Source organism: Corvus kubaryi, unplaced genomic scaffold (assembly GCF_017639235.1).
Source record: "Corvus kubaryi isolate FWS band 111438036 unplaced genomic scaffold, C.kubaryi_AGA036_p1.0 split3-73, whole genome shotgun sequence".
Lineage (NCBI taxonomy): Eukaryota > Metazoa > Chordata > Aves > Passeriformes > Corvidae > Corvus > Corvus kubaryi.
Genome location: NW_024582091.1, coordinates 9,959,639 through 9,984,433, shown reverse-complemented (window position 1 = coordinate 9,984,433; position 24,795 = coordinate 9,959,639). Strand labels below are relative to the sequence as shown.

Below are 24,795 nucleotides of genomic sequence, written 5' to 3'. Positions count from 1 at the left end.
CCTCTCCAGTCCGGGGAGCCTGCAGGCGGCCCCGGCTGGTCCGAGCCCGAGTGTCTGTTCCCTCTCTGGAATTTGTTGTATTTTGAGGTTTGTTTTTTTTTTTTCTGTTCTACCATGTTTTGTTTGGTGTTAATAACCAGTTTGTTTTTTTCCACTTTCACTTGCTGTGACCCACTTGTCTTGTTGGTGGAGGAAAAGGGGGGACCCTTTTCCCTTCGGAGGAGACACTCACTCCGGAGTGTTTCCTCCTGAAGTTTTGTCTCCAAAACCGAGACACCGGCAAAAGGGCTGTCCAGTGAACTTGTGGTATTCCTATTGTGTATAATATGGCTCCAGCTGGGGCCACTCCCTCCCTTCCTTCTCTATCCAGTTTACTTAGCACTCCCAGCCAGTCCACTAAAAATTGCCTGGCAGGCAATTTTTCCCTGCAGACCGAGCACAGGGTCCAGCAACCACAGGCCTGCATGACACAACATCATGCATTTTAATCCAGTAACACAGCTCTTGCTCAACTACCAACAGTATTTGGAAAAACTGTGTCTATGCCTTGCTCCAACTGCAATACCAGTAAGAAATACTGTGGCACAGTTCACAGAACAGCACATCCAGCAAGCAGTGCTGTGTGCTGCCACAGGTACCCAGCTGACCTCTGGGAATAGCTTTTTCTTTGCTGAGCATCAGTTTGCTCCACGTGCACCTTAAACTGGAAGAAGGGGAACATTCACTGCCCTGGGCTGACATAAACCACATCACTACATTTCTGCCAAAGTCCTTCATATCAGTGCAAAGGAAAACAGTTAATACACAACAGTTGTAATTCTATGAACTATGTAATAGAAAGTGTTATGAAGGGAATAAATATTTTAAAGGAGAAACTCAACTTGGACAACATCTTAAGTTTGTACAACAATCATACAAAGCCAACAAAAAAACCTAAACTCATGTGGAGGTATTTATTGTATAGATTCCTGTCAAATTTACAGCTCCACTTCACAAACTTCAACTACATCAGAAGTCCACAACTCATTTCAATACTTAATGAGTTTATTGTTGTATTTTAAAGCACATCATTAACATTTGGAAACCAAGCCATTAAACTGCATGCAAGAAACAAAAGAATCCTTCAGTAGGAACTCTCTACATGAGAAACAGAGTTTAAAGCAGCATATATAAACCCATATCAGAAGGTCTGATGATAAGTGACAATACCCTAATACACAAGTTAGAATAGGGGAGGTTCTAAACTTTTGGTAGCTACTTAACATTTATAATCAAAACAGCATTTCAATATTCAAAAGTATTTAGAGCACTGAGACTTAACATCTCCAACAGTTAAAATGTCCGTTAAAGCCACTTGATCCTACACTGGGGGCCAAACCTTTCCTTTCCTTCACACTTCTGAGGGTTTACTTATTTTCCTAAGTTGGAAAATCTCCTATATATCTGGGCTGGTCCATGCTGGCCCCACATTAGCTCACCACTTCTTTAGTTATCCAAGCTAATCTTTCCTGAGGCCAGAATACAAAGAGGATCACAGGATAACATATTTTAAAGGTCTGTCGGAAGGGGGAAAAAAAAAAAAATCTTTTTTTTGTTTCTTGTTTCTGTTTTTTTTTCCTAAATCAATCATTTTAGTGCTAATTTACATCAGCTGCATCAGAGCATCTGCGAGTGAACTGAAAAGACAGAAACCTCCTAACCAGCTTCGTTTTCAGAAAAATGATTGTGTAACACTGGCATTAATCTAGCAATTTGCACTGGGAACTGCAAAACAGCACTAAGAAATGAAACTGCAAAAGCACATTCAAAGAATGTCTTACCTGCACTGGTAAATACTCCATTTTAGTATGTCAATCAACCAGTCTTCCAGTTCTCTGCTACTGCTGTCAAAAACATACTGCTCGAACTAAAAAACAAACAAACAAACAAACGTTTTACTAAGAGCAATATCTCTAGAATGTTTTAGTACTTATGTACTTCATTCTCTTTTCCTGCATTCTCATAACAACATTTATCATGACCTCTCCAACGATCATACAAGAACTGCCTACCAGCAGTCTCCAATCTGCCCTTGGGTCCTGCACTGCAATTTTCAGCTCTCTTAAAGTGTAGCAGTCTGATACGTATTTTTACAAAGTAAAGTAAAAAATAAAACTTCTCATGAAGCCAATGCTCTGGCAAAGCTAACATTGCTATTTCTAGTCAAACTATCCCTGTCTTCACCAAGTTCTAAGCTCCCAGAGGACTCTGGTACACCCCCAGCCACCCCGCAGGCTTCCCAATCTTCAGAGAGACTCTCAGCTCACCAGCAGCAACACAGCCATGAAGAGGTAGGAGGATATTCTGGCCTGAGTCATCAAATACTGCTCAAGCCCCCACACAGCCTTACATAGCTACCAGGGAGGAGACAACTTAGAAGAACAGGTCTGATGAGATTCTCCTGGTAAATCTTATGTCCCTTCTCCGCAGGAGCCAAAATTCAGGGAACAAGGAGGAGAGCCTTAAGACCACGAACTCACTTTCTTAGAGCAAACACTGCAGGTAGGTGAATATCACCTAGTATTCTGAAACTCTCCCTAGAGCTCCTGATAAACCACTACCTTAAAACTGTTCTTTAAGAATCAGTTCATCTCTCCTGTACTCCAAAACCATTAAGGTAGTTAAAAAATACAACAAAAACATGCAAAAGCTCTTTTTTATCTGATGACCTTTAGGTTTCAAAGACATAGAAAAGAGAACACTTTGTTCTACCCTCTTAAAGGAACTTTACATCTTTTCTGTATGTACATTTCAGAGAAATACAAACACAATCTATCACAGCTTGTGCAGGCAAGCTGTGAAACTAAACTGGTTTTGCCTGAGCTTCGGAGGGAAGAAAACAGAAAGTAGAACATAAAAAAAAATTATCTGGATTTTTTTTTTTAATGGAATTCACTTGTGCATGTCATGTTGGTATTACATCTTTGATACCACAAATTATTAATAATGACCCAGTAAAATCCTGATGCCATAATGTCACGTAAAAATGGCACCAACATTTATTACATTTGTTTAACAATGCATTACAGCCTGTGTCATACCAGTTCTCTTTTAAAGAGGACTAAGTTCTTTTTTTAAGAGAGAGAAAACATGCAAAATTCTGAGGAACTGAATTTTTTCTAGATTTAGATTTAGTATTTGATATTCAGTGGAAATCAAAAATAAAACTACAGAATCTACAAATGAAGATACTAGCTGTTCATTTAATATTCTTCAAGTAGTATTTTTCTTCAAAGTTGCTGTAGGAGCTTTGTACACCTCCATCCCTGAGCTTTTTTACCAGTCCTCTTCTCCTGTATGCTCAGAGATCCAGCACCTGCCAACACAAATTCAGCCACCATCTATCTCTGTGCTGATGACTCACAGGTTTGTCCCCCCACCTGAGATCTGCCTTCAATTCCAATTTTAGCTGTTTCTTGGACACTGCCTTCAGCTGAAACCTAGTGTGGTGAAAACAAAGTTCTTGACCTGACCAGCAAGGCTATTCCTAATGCCTACTTTCTGAGTGTGCATACTAGCACAATCTGACTGGAAACCTAGACACTGTTTTTCATTTAGTTTTCTCTGGGTTCTCATAGACTTTGGCAACACTGTACAGAAGACCTGCCAAATTTTTCTGCATGTGATTAGAAATATGTCCCATCTATCCATTCAGCCAAAACTCATCCAAGCTAATATCCTTTTATTTTAATTACTGTGAGGCTGAAAAAGCATAATTCACTGCATGTATTAGTTCAGCATGGTGCTGCAAAGAACCAGCCTGTTATTTTGATCATTTTACCTCTCTCTCTGCATTCCCTGCAGAGAAAGCCCAGACTACTGCAAGCATAACTCCCCTGTCCTTTGAAATCCTTTCACAGCTGTGCAGCACACGGTATCACAGTGTTCTGGTTGAGACTAGAGCTTCCCAGCACCAGAAATAAACCCTGCTTCTCCATAATTAAAAAGGTGAGGGTGTAGAAAAGAAATGGTAGTTGAATTTTGGATTGCATAATCATAATGTCATAAAACAAGCAAGCAAGCAAACAAACAAAACCCTTAAGTGGAAATAGCTAGAATACCTTATTCAATTCATTATCCCAATTTTTAAAAGACAACATGACCACCACTAGAAAAATACTTCAGAACAGACTGCTTTACATCAGGATTTCCTAATTAATTTTTTTAAAGCTTCACAGTTATAAATAATTATGTGAAATAAGTAACTACACATATAGTTAAACAACGACCTAATTTTCATGGGCTCAGGGCAAAACTCAACTATCACAATTTTCTTCATGCCTGGTTCTCTTAAGTCTAGACTACTTCCCAGCCAACCACAAGGCTGGATTCTAACAAAGCTAATGCAAGATACCTATGATACTTTAATGGGCTACATAAACAACCAACTTAATCAGGCATTAAAATTCAAGTTTTCATACTTTTTGCTTTAAATTTAGCACCAATATCTTGTCCTCTATGCAGCACACTGATAAAAACAACATATTCACTACTTTGAGCTGACAACTTGATTATCCCCACTGAGCACAGAAGTCATTAAGATGTTGCATTTATTTCTTTTCTTCTCCCCTATTAATAGATCATACATGTGATACAGTAATTCATCTTGAACACTTATTAGGCTTATTCCCTTCTATCCTAGCATTGGTCTTTGTCTGTTTGACAAATGACATGTTATTTCTAAGCTTTCTCATTAAAAAGTTTAACATGAAAAGTTCTGCGAGAGCACAGTTAAAAGCTCTCTTTCTTATTGATGTGTTCTTCTCCCTCCACCATAAAAACCCCTGCTGCAAAACGGACCCCATGCTTACAGATTTCTGTATTTTTCCTTCCAGTATGGACACTAACTTCAGTGTCTTCTCTCTTCAGCCACCAATTTACACTAAACAAAAACTGCATCATCTCTGAGATCCCTTCTCCTCTTTCTCATTAAAATGAATTGAGCAACGGTTTCAACAGTAATTTGCACAGAAAATGGAATCAGAACATGAACAAACCAAATGGAATGTTTTATTTGCCCTTAACAAAGACGTCCCCTAAAAATAAAACCCACATTTTAAAAATTATTAAAGAGATATGAAATAACTGGCCCCAATGCAACTGCCTTTGAGTCAGAAACAGCTAAAATGGAGCATTTTGATGATAAAAAGTAGCAGTTCAGGATATGTGCGATTACATTATGCCAGCCACCTCATCTCACTTTGGTCCCATATACTGGCTGAGTGAGAAAAATGAACTTCCACACACTCATGCTAAGAACCAAGGAGAGTGGACAGTGCAAATCAGCAGTAAAGCTGAGCTACCTTAACAACAGTGATGAAAATACATTACTGCTGCTGTAGTTAGAGGTTTTATCTAGAAATACATCTGCAAATGTAGAAATAAATCTGTAAATTAATTACTTGTTTTGCTTATAATTTTCCATTAATGAACTCACAATCTCTATTTTCCTAACCTATTCAGAAGAGCATTATAGGGGAAAAAGCAAAATGAAGCACTTGTACTAAATAATCAAAGTCTTTCGGGACTTTACATAAAAAGTATATAAGGATATTACAGTAAATGGAAAAAAAACCCCAATAAATTGCAGGCTCTATTATTTTGGCTTAAAAAACCAAATTGCAGAGCTTAATACATTCACCCTCTTATAAACTGCTGAATTTATGAACAATGTATCAGATAAGAATTAATAAGGTAGGAGAGGGAAGCTTACTAAAATAATTTGATTCTGTCCAATGGAATAGGTTCTTCATAAAACATTAAGGGTCTATCCAAGTGTACTTAAAACATACTTCGTTTTCTTACTTACACAAAGGAAAAAAGCTCTCTCTCTTTGAATTCCATGTCCCTACAATATCATTAAATGAAAAGTAACTTTCATTACATACATCCATATGGATGGATGAATTTGACATTAAAATGTCTGCAACAACTGTTAATGTCATTACTTTGCCATATTTTATGAATCAAAAGTCTCCAAAAGAAAGTTGCAACTTCTCTCCCACCACAAGCAAACTTATTTTCAAAAAAATAAAAGCTTTGATTTAAAGAGAAATGAAAAATAAATCTAACTGTATATGCCCAGTAAATTATTTTTAATAGGTAATAATTCTGTATTGTTGTCCTCTGTAAATGAAAGAGCACAATTTAGAGAGTTGAGTCATTGTCCCAATACCTGCTCTGAGGTCATTCTTTGACAAGACAGTAAATACAGTTTAGATTTGACAGGTTGATTTTGCAGTGGAAGGCTTTATGCCAAATAGTTACTGTATTTCCTCTCACAGTAGGCATTAGGTTAGAGCAAATGATATATTGCATGCTCTTATTAACTTAAGAAATGTGATAGCTTGGCTGCCTGATCGAAGCTACATTAGGGGATAATCTGATAGTAAATCTGATCCAGGATCAGTAGTCACAAAACCACTTCCTTGATAGTTCCTACAGTAATAGCATCGGTGGTGATAGGCTGGATCAGCCAACACAGAAAAACAGTGACTCCGACAGGACTTTCTTACAAATGTAAGTGCTTTCAGAAATACACTGGAGTACTGTATCAAAAACTATTTTATTTTTCAACATCTAATGTTAATAACCCAATATAAAGGCAGCTGATTTGAGGTTGGCTGCTACATCTTTAAAAACAAAATCCTTGATTTCACTTTTTTTCTCATAGAATCACAGAATCATTAAAGTTGGAGAAGACCTCTAAAATCATCAAGTTCAACCTTTAAACTAACACTGCTATCTCTACCACTAGACCATGTCCTCAAGTGCCAACTCCACACTTTTTTTAATGCTTTCAAGGACAGTGATCTCACCACTACCCTAGGGCACCCTTTTTCAGTGTTTGACAACCCTTTCAGTGAAGAAATTTTCCTATCTAAACCTTCCCTGGAACAATTTAAAGCCATTTCCTCTCATTCTATCACCTGTTATTTGGGAGAAGAGACCAACCCCCATCCTGCTACACCCTCCTTCCAGGTAGCTGTAGAGAGCGATAAAGTCTTCCCCAGCCTCCTTTTCTCCAGGCTAAACTCCCCCAGCTCCTCACAGGACTTGTGCTCCAGACCCTTCACCTTCCACTGCCCTCCTCTGGACTCGTTCCAGCACCTCAGTGAGGGGACCAGAACTGGACATAGGATTCAAGATGCAGCCTTGCCAGTGCTAAGTACAGAGGGACAATCACTGCCCTGGTCCTGGTGGCCACATTTTTGCTGATTTCCTTGTGGTTTGGCTTTCAGTTTCCTACCATTTTAACAAAATAAATCGAGGTAAGCATTATAGCACATAAATTTAGGTTAAAAGTTTGATTCTTTGATCCTCAGCACAAAAAACCCCAAACCTAAAAACTGTGGCAATATAAAACATTGTTTTCAACTTCTCATAACATCTGCCCACTGCCTTTATTCAATACCTACCTGAGAAAAATCATATATTGTTATTTTGTTCTTCCTTTGTTAATGATTTTCCAACACTCTACAAGACCCTCTCTACAACTCACCCCTCTTCTAATACCCTCCCTATAACTTTTCTGCTACACAAAACATGCATTAATTTTCCAGTCAAACCCATATTATTCTGGTACAAAGTGCAATTTAGTTATGGTTGGATGATACAAGTGCAAAGTTGAAGGACAATTTAGCAGACTGCCACTGCAAGCAATGACCTAACGAGGTCATAAAAAGAATGTGCATTAAAGCTTTTCAAAAACACATGGTAGTGAACAAACATCAACACGTCAGTTTGGCCCTAAGACTTTAAGCTCTCTTGATGTTCAATTATCTTCATACTGAGCAGGTGAGGAAGAGACATACTTTTCTCTGCAACCTCAGGTGGCACCTCCAGCAGCTTATGCCTTGCACACCTTCAAATCTAAGAGCACTAAGTTGAAACATATCTAAATGTCTAAGTTCACTTAGCTACTACCCAAACCACTCAAGCACAAGATTTTAATGCTCTGTCCTTAATGTTCCCCACTCTCTTTTCTACCACTGAAGCCTGAAGCAAAACAGATCTGACCTAACAGAAAAAAACCAAAAAAACCCCCAAACAAACAAAACAACAACAAAAACCAACCAAAAATCCCCAAAACAAAACCAACCAAACAACACATACTCCCCACTCCCAAGAAAAAAAAAAAAACAACACAGTAAAATTTAATCACTCCCTATTTTTTTTAGCTGTTTAGAAGACAAGGGACTAAACACAGTACGCAGAGTACTGTGTGTGCTTTTTTACTGACAAAGAAGGCAAGGAAGTCTTTGAAGAAACAAGTGTCAAGTAAAGATAACACTGATCAGCACTGCTGGACAGCTGTGATGGTAGCTTGAACAAACTGAGATCTTAGCATGCACACTGTAAGAAGATTGATGTCAGAGCACGCTAAGAAAACAGCACATTATATATCAGTAGAGAAGTCTTTAAATGATATCCTTTTTCTACCCTTGCTCACACCCATGCCACCTCTGCAATTGTGCTGGCAGTTGGGGGAGGCAAAAAGCCCCCCAGCACCAAACCAAATCTTTACAGTTATTTTGGTGGTTACTTTGAAAGTTTTTGGTGGTTATGGGGGGAGGGGGGAAGAGCTTGGTTAGGTTTTTTGTTTTTTAATTTAAACAGCAACATTTCACTGATTTAAATAAATACAGCATGGTTCCACAAACAGCTCTACTGATCTATCTCAAAGAATATGCCTATATTAACTTCTAACCCTGAAGAGGTGAGTAAGGGCATAGCAAGAATTTAGACTAACTTTGTCCATGAAACTACACAAAGTCTTCCACACTAGAAACAGCTTCAGAAGTTTCTGCCTCAGGTGCTCATTCACATCTTCATAGCATCAGTACATCGCCCCCTCAATACTGCCAACACAGTGCTTGTGGGACAGCATTTTAAAATCAATTAGTTACCGTTTTAGAATAATCTATTTTTGCAGGGCTTGATCGGATCACTTCCTTATCCGGTTTCAAAGCACAGCTCCACAAATAGCAGTGCCATCGAGCACGGGGAAGGGAAGAGCACAGCAGCACAACACAGCGGCTCCCTGGCCAGTTGTCTCCTCAGCCTCCATAAGCCACAGACTAAACACAGCAAAGCAAAGAGATCTCAGTAGCAGGGTGAAAGAAACTGCCCCTTCTTGCAGCCATTCCTGAGGCAGTATTTTTATCCTCCATTCCTTTCTCTGATTCACCTCAAAAGTTGAATGGTAATGCCCTACTCCTGCTCCACTTCTTCCATGGAAGCACACAACCCGAGAGCCCAAGCAGCAGCTCAGTCTAACCTCCTCCCTGCTCCACAGGACAAATTCTGCTTTCTACTCAAAGGCCTGGCTTCCCAGGGAGGCAACGTCTCACCTGGGAACCCTCCTTGGCAACCCAGACCATTTCCTTCCAGAAGGAGGCATGGAAGGACAGAAAGCTGAGCAGCTTGCAGCAGCTTTGTCCCAACAGGCCCAGAAACACACTCTGCTTGCAGAGTTACCAACAAATACATCTGGCATCAGGAGATAGAAACAATTTTTGCTGAAGAGGGCTCTTCCGCTCCCTGTCATGGAGGAAGAGAGCGACAGGGCTACCCTAGTCAGCACAGCCTGCTCCACCTGAGCTCCACAGGCTGCAACCCTCCCTCAGAGTGCTGGCATTGCTCCTCTGCCACTACAGTGCCAGAATATCTTACTAAGGAGTCCCTATTAAACAGACAAGTATAGTAGCATTACCAAATTCAGTTTCAAGATTTGCTTTTGTTTATTTTGCAGCTTGAACATTTCATGCTCCTCATGTGGCATTTCACTAACAGAGCAACGCTGATGTGTGAGAAGCTGCTAAAAACACTGACACAAACCTAAAATGGCAAGACTATTTCCAAAATAACACATTGGAAACAAAACAAATCTAATGACCACCTTTAGTAACTTCAATGGGTAGACTTGAAGGGTTACATCAAAACAAATCAGAAAACTGTTTTTTGAATTAGCTTCAACCATCACCAATGCTACTTAAACAATTTTTGACAATGTTTTGTACGGAACAGTTTTTGTTCACTGCTTTTCTCCCACCATTTACTTGTCATGATTAGTTAGAAATTTGTAATCCTTAAATCCCTTACATGCTGCTTTCTACTTTGCTATAACTAGAACAAGTAAAACCACTCCTTAAATATAGCATAACACATTCAGGGAAAAAAGGCCCAACAACCAGGAACCAAAGTCATCAGAGGCTTTCCCTACCCTGCTGATAGCATGGCCGGTTGGTTTTCAAACAGTTTGTTGTTCCTTCCTGTCCTACCTGAGAAGGACAAACTATACTGACTGGCCATGAAAATTCATCTTTCTAGCTAAACTCCATCAGCTTTTACACATTTGAATCAAAGGGCAGGTAACACATCTGTTAAGAGCTTCTAGTCACAGACTCAAATTCAGCCCAAACTTTAGTAGCACCAGCTGGCACTCAAACCAATATCAAAGACATACAATGCACCTTCCACAGATTGTCTCTTAAGAACGTGTAGAATAAAATTAACAGCAGGTAAAACCCCACGGCTCAGAGCTTCTACCCCAGCAAGGGCCTTCATTAGAAAAAAAAGTCCAGCATGACAGAATGGCCACGTGTGGAGATCTAGGTCCTGACTTCCATATTCAGGTCTAGTATTGACCTCACTCATTACAAATTTTTTTCCTCTAAGCTGTCTTACATGTAAAGCAGTAAAACATGTTTTCTACTATCTATGCTTTATTGTTTCAGTACTTCAAATATCCTCAATACCTTGGCATGCTTTGATCTGGATTATTTCACCAGAGTGAGGGACTGAATATCAGAGGTGCTTAAAAATATAGGTCTAGAATTAACTGATAGCTGGTGTAATTTCAGAATTTACCCAGAAAATCTTTTAAAAATATATATATGCATTTATAGAAAACTAGATGTGCCACATATAAATAGACAGGCAAGCACTTATAATTAAGTTCAAAAGCACTCGATATGCAACTACTACTACCTCTACCACTAAAACCCAGGAGCATTAACTATACTATTTAGATTGATTTTTTTTTTTACATGGAAATACACAATCATTATGCAGAAAAATCATCAAGTGATAACAGAACTGGGGAGAAAGTACAGCTTCTTCTCTACTTCTACAGAAGCACAAATACTACAACATTTTCCTTGTAAATTTCAACAGAAGGAAGACAAAAGATGTACTGCAAGCCATTCTAATATGAAAATGGAAAGGAAAACCTTGCTTATTAACTTAATAAAAATCATCTAAAGCATAAAGAGAATTCAGTTTATTTTATAGCTAGAAAGCATGATAAAGCAGTATCTCTCAACATGCTTTATGCAACAGGTAATGAGTGACTTATGGCATTGTCAGTAAAAGGGATTAATTCATGAGGTCACAGCACGTGAACAAGGTTGTGATTATAGTAAGCAGACTTGCATCTGGAAAACAAGTCAGTTTATTATTTCAAAATGTCAGAGGTCAAGTGTAAAGCTTCCTGCACAATTAACTGATGAATGCTATAGATTTCTTCTTAGTTTGGGGGTATGGTGTGTACAGGTTTGTGATTTATTTTACAAACAAGATTCAGCAAACCATATGCACACATATGTATGTATATATAATTCTCTAGTATTACAGGTAAAAAATCTCTAACTTCTCACCAGAACACTAAAAATAGCAAAATGTGTATGTTTTCCCTTTTTTCTGATACAAGACTTGCAATTCAGAAATGTGGACATTTTTTATTTATTTTTAGTAAGAAATATTGGTAAGTTTAACTTTGTATCATGTTTCCAACAAAACCGCTTGCACAATATAAAGTCCAAAATTCTTAGCAACAAAAATGTTCCCAATTTCAAAACCTCTACAGAAAATCCATTTAAAAAAAAAAAAAAACCAAAACACTGAAACCATCTAACAAAAAATAGAATTGATGTCATTTCAATTTGCTTTAGCGTTTTCAACTTTTGTTCCACTTGTAAGTTGAGCTCCGTGAGATTTGATTCTGTTCCTCATCTCTCTGCCTGTTCTTTCCAAGAACAATGCTGTCACCAATTTCCTGCCTGAAGTAAACACAATTTGCTCACCTGACTTCTTCCTGACCCGAAACTACGGCAAACTTATTTCCTCCCTTTCAGATTTTTTTTCTTGTATACTCTTTGTTGTATACTCTTGTTACCACAAAGGTTCCACACATTGTTCTTCGATGAAGACAGTTTGTACAACAGACTTCTACTAATACCAGCAATACCCCATTACTAAATACCAACTGCTTTTGCTATAAATGAATGCATAAATATTTAATTATGTTCGTACTTCAACAGTAACTTATTTTCCTACACACAATACTTAATGAGATGTATCCAATGAATTAGTGTGTTCAAAACATGCTTAGCAAAATGCTAGAGAAGGCCAAAATCAGCAGATGCGTAGCAAACATAAAATCACGTGTCTTGCCAAGGAGAAAACACATGGTGCAGTAATGTTAACAGAATGTAAGGACATATTTTACTGCTTTGCCTAGCAGTGGCAGAAAGACTAGCATTTTTTCGAAGCATAGTATGATCATAGCAAGCTCACAGGGACCGAAAATGTGACTTTTGAATGGATTTAACCAATCCCTCATTCCTGTTTTAAAGCAGCAGGATTATGACTTATGGAATCATGGAATAGAACCATCAAAGTTGGAAGAGACCTTCAAAGATCATCAAGTCCAAATGTCAACCCAGCACAGCCACTGTAACCACTGAACTGTATCACCAGGATATATTATATAATTTAAAAAGCTTTTGAAGATTGCAAGATAAACAAACTTTTCATTAACAAAAATAACCCCCATATTTTCCATGCTTGTTCATTAGGAGGAATATTGAATGCAAGATAAAATAATTAATAATTCAAGAAACTCTGAGTTATGCTCATAGTTAACCAAAAGAAATTCATGTGCTGGTACTCAACCAAGTAATATTTATTTAGGCTACAGGCTCTCTGAGCAACAGCCTGTCAGAGGTAACTGACACTCAACAACAGGCTGTCAAAACAAATATTCATCAGGGACAATGGCTGGTGAACACACAGGTGCTACTCATCTTTTCTGTCATGAAAACAAAGCACTAGTGAGACTGTATTTTTCTGTACAGAGGAAAAGGGGAGAGGGGGAAACCCACACAATAAAACTGCAACTCTTCCACCTTGGTTAACAAGAGAGTATATTCTGCCAAGACTGTCCTGCAGTCTGTAGGGATTGGGAGATGAAAAAGAACAAAAGGACTTCAAGACAGAAAACACAAAGTACAAGATGAAACAGTTACCAAGCAAGGATGAGAAACATTAGTCTCTGTCAATAACAACTTGAAACACTGAAACAAGGTCAACAGTAACAAGAATTCACAACCCTTGATTGCTGGTTCTCACACTGAGGTCCATCTTTGATACTGATTTAACTTTCAAATTTGTTTGGGACAGCAGCCAGGCCAAGGGAGAGACACAGGCATCAGTACTCTCAGCATACATTAATAAACATTCAGGTACCTGCCTCCTACATTGGTGTAGGCAACCAGGTTCTCTTCAAGGAAAAAAACAGTACAAGAGTCAGAGCTCATAAAGGGCTCCCATAGTAGTTCAAAACCTTGCTACTCACAGTAATCCGCCTCAGTCCTTTGCCAGGATTTGCTTTCCTATGCACCTCCCCAGCCAGACAGATGGCTGTGGCATTCATATCCCATTCTAATCACTTCCAGCAAGAGAAGCTTGCACCAAAAACACCAGATTGTAACCTGGTCAGAATGAGATGCTGATAGAAACATCCTGTCAAAGAGTGTTTATCATATCTCAAAACCACAATGAAGTCCTCTAGAACTTGTCAGAGTCTTTCTCAGCAGATAACTGACTAGCAAAGTCAACAGGGAATGCCAGAGTGAGCAATGGATCTCAGTTTTCACATCTCTCCCTGCTTGGGAACTAATTCTTCTATGTGAGGAAAAAAACACCAGAGACAGTCCTGGAACTGAGCTTTGAAACCCAGGTACAGCCAAGGGAAATGTTAAAACTACAAAACTGCAGTATCAGGTTACAGTGTCACATCCATCACTGGGGCTTCAGAAGAGATGCAAGGGCTTAGCTTTTCTGAAATCTGAACAGAGCCCAACGTGTTATTTTTGAGGTTTTACCTAACTCAAAACAAAAGTAAGTTCTATCTCAATGGAACTAAATTGAACCAACAAATGTGTTGGTTTGGCGCATTTTCAATATCACAGCTTTGAAGAGATATTTCAGTTGCTGTGTGCACTTTACTATTACCTATTACTATTCATGCCAAATCTTATCCAGGCCGGTCGTACTGACCATAATTTGAATTGAAGGTAACAAATCAATTTTATATTAATAAAGTGTTAATTTAAGACCAAAACCAGTATTTTCACATATCAGTCAACTCTTACCAGTTGTGTAGGATTGTATTTCACACAAGGGATATTTAAACCATTCCAAAGCATGAATTCAAATTAATATTCTCTGATTTTTATCAATTACCAAGGGAAAGCTTAAGAATTGACTTATGCCACTTACAAGGGGAAAAACGAGTGGTGGGAAAAGGAAAACAAGTTGGTCCATCCAAGGAAAATACAGACTAAGATTTACAGCTATACTCTGACATACCAAATGCAGGTACTCAGACTGTGACTACTGGCACAGTCACATGGTAGAAACAGAGCAAGATGACAACTCTGTGCTTCATTCATTTAAAGTATTAGCGAAGATACAGCTAGAACCCAGATTATTGTTCACTTCCTACAAAACAGTTCAGTTCTAATGGGCAATGAACTGTAGAACAGAATAATAAAAACTATGCTGGAGTCCTTAATTTGTTCCTCCACAAATCCAGAATTCTTTCATTGTAAAAAAGCTGTAACGCTCCAGCAAAGCAGAGATTTACTGAGCCATGTTTGGGCTGTGCTATTTATCCCTTAGAAAAGGCCAAGCAATTTTATCTTCACAATCAAAATGCTAAGTTGGAGTTATTTAATGGATGAAAATGTAATACATTCCCTTCCAGAGTTACAAAGATTCCGCAGCATTTGCTCCTTGCTATTGGTCAAGCAAACCAAAAGGTGGTGCATGTGGATTTTACCTTAGACTTTGCCTATTTATAATACATTAAGCAAGCTGAAAGAATCACTTAAAAAACAATGTAAAACCCAGTAAAACAAAATAGGCATTTATGTCCTCTCTACCTGATAATATGTAAGATCTCAAACAGGAGCTTGTTTACTTTTCAGTCAGCAAAATCCTCTGCAACCAGAAGAAAGGGGAAGTGGGCTTAAACATATCAGCACAAATACTGCTTTAGTTATAGTATCAACATGACTGTAAATCCCCCAATTACAAATTTTAAAAATCCGTTATGCTATGCAACCTCTCTTCCAAGCAGTATGTTTGCAACGCGTAATTACCAAATAAAACTTTCAAATAGGTTCTGTTCGAAATTTTGCTTACAGTAACACAAGAAAGAAAGATTATTTCCACCAGAGCGCTTACTGATCATGCAAATCCTGCCGAGCACGCCCCGAGGTTAACTGAGCCCGGCCGAGATCCTGCCGACGGTAACGGGGCTTACGAGCATCTGCCGGAGGCACGGCACCGCCGGCCCACAGCGCCCTGCGCCGCTCCGCCGGCGTTCCGAGGGGAACGGGCTGCTCCCGCTCGGACCGGGAGGGCGGGAGCCGCCAGTGCCGCCCTCCGCGCACCAGGAAATAGCTGGGAGTTATTCCTAACGCTCGGCCAGCAACTTTCTACACTGCACGCAAAAACCAACATTTAAAAAAAAAAAAAAAATTAACGCCCCCTCCCCTCCTCCCCACAGTGTTTCAAACCCTGTGAGGGTCCGGTATTTCTCAGGAAAGAAAAGAGGGGAAAGGCACCATCGCCTCCGGCACTTCCCAGCACCCCGGCCGGCCCTCGGACACTTCGCGGCGCGGACGAGCGGGACATTATTTCTGACCTATTTTCGTCGCCGCCTCGGAGCGATAAACAATCAACAGCGGCGGCGAAACGCTGCCTGGGCAGAAACTTCTCCAGCCACGAGCCGCTCCCCGGGGCCACGAGCCATCCCCCGACCGGAGGCTCGCGGAAAGCGTCCCGTGCCCCAGGGCGAAGGCGGCCGAGCCCCCCGCTCCGCCTCGCCGCCCACCCGGTCGGGCTGCGGAAAAGCTCCCCGAGTTTTCTGCCGGGGTGCGGGGAGGAGGAGGTCAGCCCGAACACACAAGTCCCCCGCCCGCCATGCCCGCGGCCCCGGAGACAGGCCGGGCACGGAGGGGTACCCGCCTGTCCCAGCCCTCCGGGAGGGGACGGACATGGTCCCGCCGCTGTGCCCGACCACCCTGCGCCCTCTCGCCGCTCCCCAGCACCGACCTGGGACACAAAGGAGAGGCTGCCGCTGCCCGCCGATCGTCCGTGCTCCCCGCGGAGTCCAGGCCGCGGCAGCACCGGGATGGCGTAGCGCAGGCATCCGACGCCAGCGCCTGCTGCTCCTGCGACGGCCCTGCCGCCGGCGCCCGCTCTCCGCTGGGCGGGGAGGGGAGGGGGGGCGCTGGGAGCCGGCCGAGCGCCGCTTCCTGCTGCCCGGCGCCGAGGGGCGGCGGGTGCTGGAGCCGCCGCCGGGGGGGGCTGCGCCGGCGGCTAAGCAGAGGCCGGTGGTAGCGGCTGCATCCTCGGCTCCCGCGCCGGGCTTTCCGCACCGCCTCGCTCCGGCTCCGAGGAGTCTCCCGTGCGGCTCCCACGGCGGCCGCCGCTGGCAACGGGAGCTCCGGCTCGCCCTGCGCTACTCCCGGCTCGCGCTCGTGCTCCCCCTGCCGCCCCGCCCCGCCGGGCCGGGCCGCGGCTCAGGCCCCTCCCGCGGCACCGCGGGATCGGAGAGGGGCGGCCCCGAAGGGCCGGGAGACCCCCCGGACGGGAGGGACGCGACCCACCCCGGGCTTGGCCCTGGCTGCTTTCCACCCGCGGCCCGCTCCCCAGAGACCCCTTCGTGGCGCACGCTGTAAGGCGGGGAGGCCTGCCTCGTGCCGCGGCCGCCAGCGCTGCCTTCCCGGTGCCCGCTGCCCGGCCTGGGCACGGAGCACAGAACAGCCCGCGGGGAAAAGGCTCCCCGGGGTGGTGGGCGGCAGCGGGGGGCAGGTCTGGCAGAGGGTGCAGGACTGAAGGCGATGAGCCTTTATGGAGAAACAGTTCTCGTTTCTGCAGTAAGCCTTTTTATCAGTACGTGATGCCAAAATAGAAGTAAATCGGCTGTAAACGGCACTAATACAACTGATAGTCTTTAACATTGGGAGGAGGGATGCTGGGTACTACTGTCTCATTAACAAGTGTGACACAAAGCTTGAAAATTAATTGGTTCAGAGAACTATTGTAAACAAAATTATTGTTTGATGAAAAATACTATTCTTCCTCTTCTATCTGCTTGCCTTTATCTGAAAAAAAAAAAATCTTGGATGTGAAGAAAGATTGCATAAAGATAGTTTTTCATACTCTCAATGAGTGCTTCCTTCTCAATGCCAAACCTAACCTTGTAGCTGTTTTGCAGAGAGAGGAATTGAAAAGCAGACAATTTGCTTTTATTTAAAGGAGGGTCTTTCAGTCCAGTCAGGTGGACAGCAATGTTAAATTTTATGTTAGTGTTTGCATAGAATTCTTTCAATAATTTTGTCACCAATTGATTTAGCATCCAGACATGCAAACAGAAAATTGACTCTGAAGGCAGGGAGCCAGATTGACGCTGGGTTGGGATAAATGACACAGCAATGAGAAGCTGATTGCCATGGAGTACCAAAACCAGCTTTGTGAGACATCCTTGTGAGTTCTCAGCACCTTTTGTTTCTGTGAAATCTGACTGAGATTGTGCTGCTTGCAGAAATTTACTGCAGGTTGAACTCATGGCTATGTGGAAATTTAATTTTTGTGAAAGAGATTTCAGTTAGTGGGAGATTAATGTTTTAAATGAAACTTTCCTCTGTTCTATCAGGAGCATGTGAGTGTCTCAAGGCTTTTTAAAAAGGCAGTTTCGACAGCATCCGTGGCTGCCATTTTGTGGTTTTATCCTTGGCTATTTCGGGATAGGCTTTAATAACTGCTTCATGGTCCCGCAGAGTCAGTTCCAACAACTAAAAAATACTGGAGCAATTTGTGTGTGGCTGACAAAAGGTCTCACCATGCCTAAACACGCCTCAAACCTGCCTCAGAAATGCAGCAGCTTTCTACTAAAAGATGCTCAGCACCAGATAGTGCCTGTGGATCTCAAAAGCCAGATTTTATTGCAGATGTTCTGGATGCTGAATAGTCCAGAAGCCAACCTGACAGTTTGGATGGGCTTTTATATATCTGCACAGATAAATTCTTGTCTGGCTTGTAATTTTTTTGTTCTTTTATCTTTCCTTAACCTTAACTAGACTTCTGCTGGTAGGAGAATGTGTATTGCAAGCTTCTTTCCTGTTAGATGGAGGAAGCATTTCTTGGTAACTGTACTGTCCACTGATATGAGCAGAAAACCGGCAGCTTGTTCCTATAAATGGCCGAACTCCCATTAGAGAAATCTAATTTCCTCCGTCACCAAAATCCAGTTGTGAAGATGTATCATCAATCAGCCCAGCTGCCAACCTTGCCTTTCTTTTGCATGTTGCGGTGAGTACTGGGCATCGGTCCATTGACATCCCACATGCATCCCATGCGCTTTCTGGTGCCTCCCTGTTTGTCCATGTAAAAAGGGATGATCTGATGGCCCTTCTGAATGAAGACAGTGCTATTCCTTGGAGAACAGCAGCTCCCTCAGTCTCTGTGCAAAGCTGCCTTTGTGTCCAGGAGATTTTTAAAGTTTGGGTGCTGTACATAAGAACTGCCACAAAAAGGGCATCCTGTTCAAGCCTGGATGCACTGATAAGCATTGCTTATTAGAGATCCCTATCACAAACTTATGGATTATTCTCACTAATAACTAACACAGGGAAGCCTGGAAGTAATTGATTGCTTAGGTATGATCTAGGAGACTCTGGAAACCACTTCTGCAATTTGAGTTCTGATGAAGCCATCTTTTCCATGTGAAATGAAATTAAATCCTTAGTTCATATTGCTGGGCTGAGCATTTTTTCTAATCCAGGATTTTCTTAAAAATAGGTTATTGATTTATGGATATGCCTGCCTGGTCCAATACAGCAATAATACTGATCTGTGTCCTCTAGCTAGCATTGAATTCATGCAGTCTAGGAAACAAAAGCTGTGGAGTCACCAGTAGATGAATTGAGAAGCAGGGCTGGGAACCCAGATGCAAAGCCATAAGAAAGCAACTGCATGGTTTCCAGTTTCAGAGCCAGCCTCTCCAGAGATAACCTGGGGGTCTTCCTGCACTGCTCCTGTGTATAGTATAGACAAGCACACGGGGAATAATGTGGTAAAGAGCTAGTGAAGCCAAGTGGAACCACCAGTCTGGGAATATTCTGTGAGGCTCAGTCCTGATTCCTGGGAAAAAAAACCCGCAGTAGATATTCTGGCAAGGAAGCTTGGTAACAGTGTGCACAAGTGGTTGGTGTATCAGGAGGGCATTCAAGAAGAGTTTGAAGTAAATAATTTTTCTGAGAAGTTTATGTAGGTGGACAAAGAGAATACTTGAATCTCAGAAAAATTACCAGAGGAGAAAACATTGGGCATAGAATAGGATGATAAAGATTGCCAGATTTGGAGTGAACATTGTATCGCAGGGACGGTTCATGTATTACTGTGTCTAGGGTTTAAAACTGGGTAAGTATGAGTGGAGGAATGACTCTTGTCAGCGAAGCAGCTGTTGATTGTGCTTGTTTGCTTGCTTCAAAATATGGAAAAATGCTGAATGAACGTTCAACTGATTGCTCAATAAAAACAAAATTCTAGACAACTGCCAGATTTGGCTGTGTGCCCTAAATGAATATCCAGATATAGGATACACAGCACTAAGCATGTTCATTTTCGGATAACAGATTTCTGTGAAACATCCTTTGCAATGGCTTTAATCATAAGAAAACATAGAAACTAATTACATTTTGAGAACATTTTGATAACTGTGTGTTGAAAACAGTGAATGAAAAGATGCTTCTGTGTACTGCAAGGGATTGCACAGTTCTCATTAGAATATATAATTATAAAATCATAACTAAACTGGTATGCTACTAAAATAGCATTACAATTAGAAATTTTTTTGCTTTAAATAATTTGGTCAAAACAATCTAAAGTAGCTTTTAAACTTTATTACATAGTAAATGGATGCAATATTTATAGGATTCACAGAAGATTGGTTAAAAGCTACTTTTCCTCATATGACAAATAATGATAATTTTTTGGTTGTTTGGGAATTGCAAAGCAAATGGGGGAAAATTAGCAAATTGTGTATGGAGAATAAATGAGAGATATAAAAATCTGGCAATAGAATTTAAAAGGTCAGCTTCCTCTTGTCAACAGAGGCTCTCTAAAGGCTGCTCAAGATGGGGAACTCAGTGCTGTAGCTACCTTCAGCTTGTATGGTATGAGGTTGATGCAAAAATAAGGAACTGGCTTTTCTAACACACAGCATGCTAATGGTGATACAGGAAAACCTTCATACCATTGCTGTAGTCAGTGGTTTCAGACACAGCCTCAGGAATTTCGGTTTAGATGCCCTGACTTTAAATATGGGACCTTCAGGAAGTGTCAAAGTAGCTAGAGGTGGGATTAAATGAATGGGCACAGGTTAGGTGGTGGAACCATGCAAGTGAAGATGGGGACAGTATTAATGCAAGGGCATTGGTTATTGGGAAGTTGTAGTTGTAGAGGGAGAGGGGACGATCAAAAGGTGGAAGTACATTCAAAAGGAAAAAAGGAAGCAGAGAAGTAGAAGACTGCAATGCAGCCTTGCAGAAAAAAACAGGATTTAAAATACCATGTTAATTACCCTTCTAAAAAAAAGACGAAACAAGGATGTGGAAGAAATGTAGTCCATAGGGTGCTGGAACACCAATAGTCAGTTAGAAATGATGAGAAATACAGATTCTGCAGAGAAAACTGCCTTTGGTTTTGCTTTTCTTTACATGAGAAAGAACTGCAAGCATGAAGGGCAGAGCATATGTTATATTAGTGTTCATCAAATGAAAGGCAGTGAGGGAAGGAGATGTAAAAAGTTATTCTGAATCTCTTCGCTAGGATTTAAGAAAGTAATCTACTTGAAGATTTGTTTTAAAACTCTAATGCCAAGAGAAGCTACAGGAAATACATTTGCATTAACTGTCATTGCTCTTTAGCAAGTTCCCATGTATCAAACCTAAATATCTCAATGCAGTAATACTTAATAATCATGTCAACATCTAACAATTTCAATTCTCAGCCTTTTTGGAAAGGCAACAGTAGAAGCTAATTACACTTTCCCCAGTGCAACAGCAGTACTTTTTGAGCAAGTTCTCCTAGGCAGTGATGAGAGTGAAAGTGCCCTGTTTGCAGGGTACGGGTGCACTCTTCTGTGGAGTCTCTGAAAATAGTTTTCTCCAGGTTGTTCTCTTGCCCTGTCAAGTGAGGGGTGGGGTCTTGTGAATCTGGCCACAGCTGCACCCACATTGAACTTTCCCCTTCTTCTCAGTGATACCCAGGGCCTGGTCCTGCTAACACCCAGCAGTGGTCAGGTCACATGTCAAGCGATTTCTGCCTTGGGGCCTTCTGCCCTGGCTTTTGGAAGAATATTCCAATAAGTATTTTCTTATACTGAAATCACATTTTTCTTTATCCTAGGTTGCACTTAACGTTAACAGTTCTTCTATGCTGTGCACTGAATACCATAGATCATAGCATCATAGAATAGTCAAGGTTGGAAAAAGCCTCTAAAATCAAGTTCAGCTGTTAACACATGACTGCCGTGTTCACTACTAAACGATGTCCCTGAGTGCCACATCTGCACGTCTTCTGAACTTCCAGGGATGGCAGTTCCACCACTTCTCTGGGCAGCCTGCTTCCCTGAATAGCACCATACACTGATGTTTCCACCAGAAATTTTTGTTTATCATGTTGAGCTTCACAAGTTTAGGATTACCAGCTCTTCCCGTAAGGTAACTTCACTTGGTAACTGGTTTCTGACTTCATTCCATTATTCTGTAGAATTTATATGGAGGAAAACACAGTACTTGAAGTATAAACTGGCTGATACCAGGTGGAGCGAGACCACTGCATGTACTGATGGGTCAGTCTGAGTGTTCAAGCCAAATGCCCCACAACTTTTTAATTTGTGCTTTGGAAATACAAATGAGATTTCCACAATTTTATATCCAATACCAACTCCATGATATTTTGGAGTATTTTCTCTCCTGCATTATTTGCCTGCGTTTTTCTGAGATCAGGGGTAGTTCATTTTTACCAGTCATATACCTAGTTTCTCTGGAAAACTGGCTTTCTTTCTGCTGAATTTTTTTACATAGTTTGGATATAATTTCTAAGATTAATTAATGTATTGCTTGATTTTGCTTCTGAAATACAAATGAAAATTGTTGAGACCAAACCTAAAACCAACAGTTAAAATATTCAACTAGATGCGTTTCCTCCACTTTCTATGTTGCTATTTATCATTGTCTTTTGTGTACAGTATCTTTCCCAATCTTCTGTTTGATTATGTAGTATAAGATTTACTGTTCTTTTTTAAATGAGAGTATATCCTTCTGGGAGCGGGGAAGCACAGCAATGCAATAAATCTGTATAGATTTATTCTACAGCATGTGACTGATGATTCAAATGAGTTCTCATAATAAGCTTAAAAAGAGGAGAGAGAGAGACAGAGAAGTGTGGTGTGACAAGACTGAAGGAAAGAAAACAAAAATCTTTTGGGATTCAACCATGTTTTGATCACTCCTTTGCTCTTTTGTGTTTGTCAAGGACATAAACGTCATGTATGCCCTGAGGCCAGAGCTTGAAGAACATGAGTCCTGTACTGGTTTGTTATAGCACTGGCACAAGACATTCCCCACCATTGTGATTGCAATCACCTTAAGAAAAAAAAAAAAAATAGAAAAAGAGAGAAAAAGAAAAAAAAAGACTTCGTTGAGATTTGAAGGTGAATTAAAACATAAGTCTCATTTATTGACTCAGTTTCCTGAAAATGCACCTCTGTTAGTGGAAATGTTTTAAAAGCTTTGTGTACCTCTTTGGTGTCACTCAACAATGATGCTTCTAAACCATGGGAATACAAAAATATGTAATGTAGATAATGTCAAATCTATTATATTGTTGGTTTTGAAATATGTTAGTAGGAGGTTTTAATACAAACAGCTGTGTGTTATTTTTAATTTAAATTGTTGTGTTTTATATTTACTGAGAATATGAAAATCACTAAGATATCCTGGTGGTCTTTCATTGATTCTTTCTAAAGCTTCTGTTAAGTTTACAACCTCAACTGTTAAAAAAAAATGCATCCTTGCAAAATTTAAATCATATTACACAATTTCAGTAGTGTCAGGTCATTTGTTTGAATCTACCACAGATGTACTGTTACAGCGGGGATTACTGTAACACGCATATATCAAACCAGGAGTCCCGTGGAAAGGAAATATATACGGACAGACAGATTCTTGCTAGATGTTTCAGAGATGTTTATTTCTCCAGCCCCATGGCCGGGGCTCTGCAGAGGAACTGTTCCAGTCACGGGCCCAAGGGTCCTTCTGCCCGCACAGGGAACACAAACCAACCAATGGGAACGAGGCTGAGCAGGGGCAGGGAAACCCCGTGTCTGTGCCCTCAGGGCCCCTCTCCCAGGGCTACACGGCAGGGGAGGGACCCCAACATCGTACCTATATTTTGGATTAAAAAAGTTACTGTCTTGAAAGAGAAACAATTGCTTAGATAGGAACTTCTGAAATGCTGAGATTTTAAGATCTTAATGATCATAACAATTTAAAAAGTAGGAAAATGGAAATACACAGGTGAAATGCCATCCTGAAACAGCAAACTCCAAAGAGACAACTTGTTTCTCTAATATCAGGCAAGCATTTGAACAGACTCAGTGGAAATAAAGGGCTTTTGCAATAAAATACTGTCTTTTTCAGAGTTAATATATGAGAAATAATATTCTGAAGTTTTCTGGCCCTTGTATAGCATTAAATGTCATTCCAAGGTGAAAAGAAAGTTGCATCTGAGGGCAAATACTTTCATTATTACTACAGTCAGTCTGCTTCCAAATTTCACTAACTGTTGAAGCCATCTCATCTCCGCTGAATCTGAAAGTGTTTTAGGTTTTAATTGCCCTGGAGAAAAGTGAGATAAGTTTTGGGAAAAAAGATGATGCTGTGTCACGGCAGGTATCTCCAACAGAAGAACATTTATTTGTTTTTCCCTTTAGCTACCTCACATATGAGCTGGTTCAGGTATCTGCAGAAGTGGAAAGCTGTAATACTCTTTTTATAAAGAAGGATGAGCAAAAGCACCACAAATTCTACTCACAACCAAAAGTCATACAAATACTGCCACTTAGAAATACAGAAAAAAAAAAAAGTGGTTTTCAGGTTATTGTTCAATTTTATGCTATTGTATTACTTCAGCCAGTTCTGGCACAAAATTAATTTTGCAACTCACTAATAAAATGAAAGGAAGGTCCTCGTCATCTATCATGTCTGCTCTAAAATTTTTTTTATTATTATAAGTCTCACATTGTCTGGGATTTGAAATGCTTCATTGCTGCTCTTAGACTTATAAAAATAGGCTGGAAAACATGAGACCCAGACCTGAGACAGCTACAAA

The 24,795-nt window shown here is 40.8% G+C and overlaps 1 protein-coding gene across 5 annotated transcripts in view; it reads right to left on the bottom strand.

The window, feature by feature from the left end:
- The window catches only part of FAM135A (family with sequence similarity 135 member A), a 79,949-nt gene extending 63,308 nt beyond the window's left edge, over nucleotides 1-16,641 (bottom strand). For 3 of the 5 annotated variants that reach the window (XR_006014148.1, XM_042016800.1, XM_042016802.1), the window contains exon 1: nucleotides 16,447-16,641. Coding sequence is in view for 2 of the 5 variants with exons in the window: in XM_042016800.1 (XP_041872734.1) it covers nucleotides 16,447-16,543 (97 nt within the window). In the remaining 3 variants the exon portion in view is untranslated. Of the gene's footprint in view, nucleotides 1-1,820; nucleotides 1,907-15,573; nucleotides 15,594-16,446 lie in introns of those variants that run through there. The other 2 variants (XM_042016803.1, XM_042016804.1) reach the window with 2 other exon arrangements.
- Between the last annotated feature and the right edge of the window lie 8,154 nt (nucleotides 16,642-24,795).